At 35.1% G+C, this 1,727-nt stretch overlaps 1 protein-coding gene across 1 annotated transcript in view; it reads left to right on the top strand.

Annotated features, from left to right (window-relative positions):
* The first annotated feature begins 783 nt into the window (after positions 1–783).
* Positions 784–1,727, top strand: part of Cdc50 (cell cycle control protein 50A) — a 17,871-nt gene continuing 16,927 nt past the window's right edge. The window contains exons 1-2 of the mRNA XM_017627843.1: positions 784–1,016; positions 1,172–1,443. Coding sequence (XP_017483332.1) covers positions 953–1,016; positions 1,172–1,443 — 336 coding nt within the window. The 5' untranslated portion in view covers positions 784–952. The remainder of the gene's footprint in view (positions 1,017–1,171; positions 1,444–1,727) is intronic.

Here is a 1,727-nt window from a genome sequence, read left to right as displayed (position 1 = left end):
GTGCAAACAAAAACAGAAAGCGGTGAAAGCAAAGAACCTTATATTTGTTAAAAAATGGAAGTAAACAACGAAATATTTAAATATGTATAGATTTTAATAATTAATTAGTGATATTTCAGCCAAATCAGTGTAGTACCAATGACATGTAAACAAACCGTCTGACGTTTTTACAGGAAATAGTGCTTTTTGCGTTCCTATGCACTTCTGCATCTGTTCTCCTTTTACTCTCTTTTGAGAGCGTAAAGTTGTAGTTTGACAGTTCCACAGGTTTTAGTCCGAAGTTCAAAGGAACAGACTTATTGTCAAGACAATTATGTCAAAATCAAGGCGCATTTATACAAGGTGGTGTTACTGGCGAATTTAGGGTGTTATGTCAAATCTCAACTCGCTCCAAAGTTTACATGTATTTTGTTTTTGCTTTTGATGGGTGTGCTGTCAAATCAGTAAAAGCAAAAACAAAATACATTCAAGGCGAATAAATCAGCTGATTTTACAACACCCCCTTGTATAAATTCGCCTTGGTCAAAATGATGTGTTTGTTGTAAACACGGCGAATTCATATAACAACAAACACATCATTTTGACATAATTGTCTTGACAATATTGTCCGGTGTATTCCTAAAAGTAAGCGGCGAATAAGAATACAAATGGAATTCTTTGCCTTTGCGAACGTTAACGCTCACAATCGCATTGAACTGTATAGCAAGCTTTAGCAAAAACAGCCCATTACTCGCGGCGCTGTCAAAGCGACGCCATCGCCAACGCAACGCCAAAGTTGTATGTGGACGGGCCTTAACATTGTCAATTTTGACATTTGATAAGAAATCATGAAGTAATTTTTGAGAAGAAAAATCCTTTGGAATAAGAAATTCAATAATAGGAATAATAGGAACCAATTCAGGAAAGATTATAATTTATTTAGCTTACCTTTTATGAAGCGAATAGCAGCTGTATGGTAAAAATGGCCACAGAAGTAGAAACTCCAGGAGTTCAGCAAAAGTCGAAGAAACCTTCAGGTAATTATGTATATGTTGTTTGTAAAAAAACGGGGGTGTGCTGTTGTAAACAATGACTAATTCTATTGATTACTTGTACATTGCAAGCATAAATTTTACATTCACATTAAAACGATAGTAAATATACTTAGATAAATGCATATGTCATATTTCAGATTCGGCCTTCAAGCAGCAACGACTTCCTGCATGGCAACCAGTATTAACTGCAGGCACCGTGTTGCCCACCTTCTTCGTCATTGGAATTTTGTTCATACCAGTGGGAGTGGCATTGCTTTATTTCTCCGATGAAGTTAGTGAGTTTGTCTATGATTACACCCACTGTAAACAAGAGGGGGCAGACAATTTGACCTGTGCCGAATATATTACTAACCATCCTAGTGGAAAATGTGAATGCAAAATTGAATTCGATCTACCAAAAGATTTCACAGTAAGTTAAGTTTTAACCTTTATGTGTACATATAAGATTTGGGTGGGCTTTAGTAGTCAGCCGCACCTTGTGTTTTAAGAAAACCAGGTGGAATTAACAAATGAAACTTGGTCAGGATGTTAAGGGAGGTATCCTCTAAAACATGTATAACTAAAAAATATAAATAATATCATTGTTTATAAGTTATTTGTTGTTAAAATTTCTTAAGTCGTTCCACTTGGTTTCCTTAACAAAAAAGCATTTGTGCATACTTTTATATATATAAATGCACATAACACTGTACT

The sequence above is a fragment of the Rhagoletis zephyria genome, unplaced genomic scaffold (assembly GCF_001687245.7).
Source record: "Rhagoletis zephyria isolate East Lansing unplaced genomic scaffold, Rhagoletis_zephyria_1.1 Rzeph_scaffold_05532, whole genome shotgun sequence".
Taxonomy (NCBI): domain Eukaryota; kingdom Metazoa; phylum Arthropoda; class Insecta; order Diptera; family Tephritidae; genus Rhagoletis; species Rhagoletis zephyria.
This window is presented reverse-complemented; position numbering and strand designations above follow the sequence as displayed.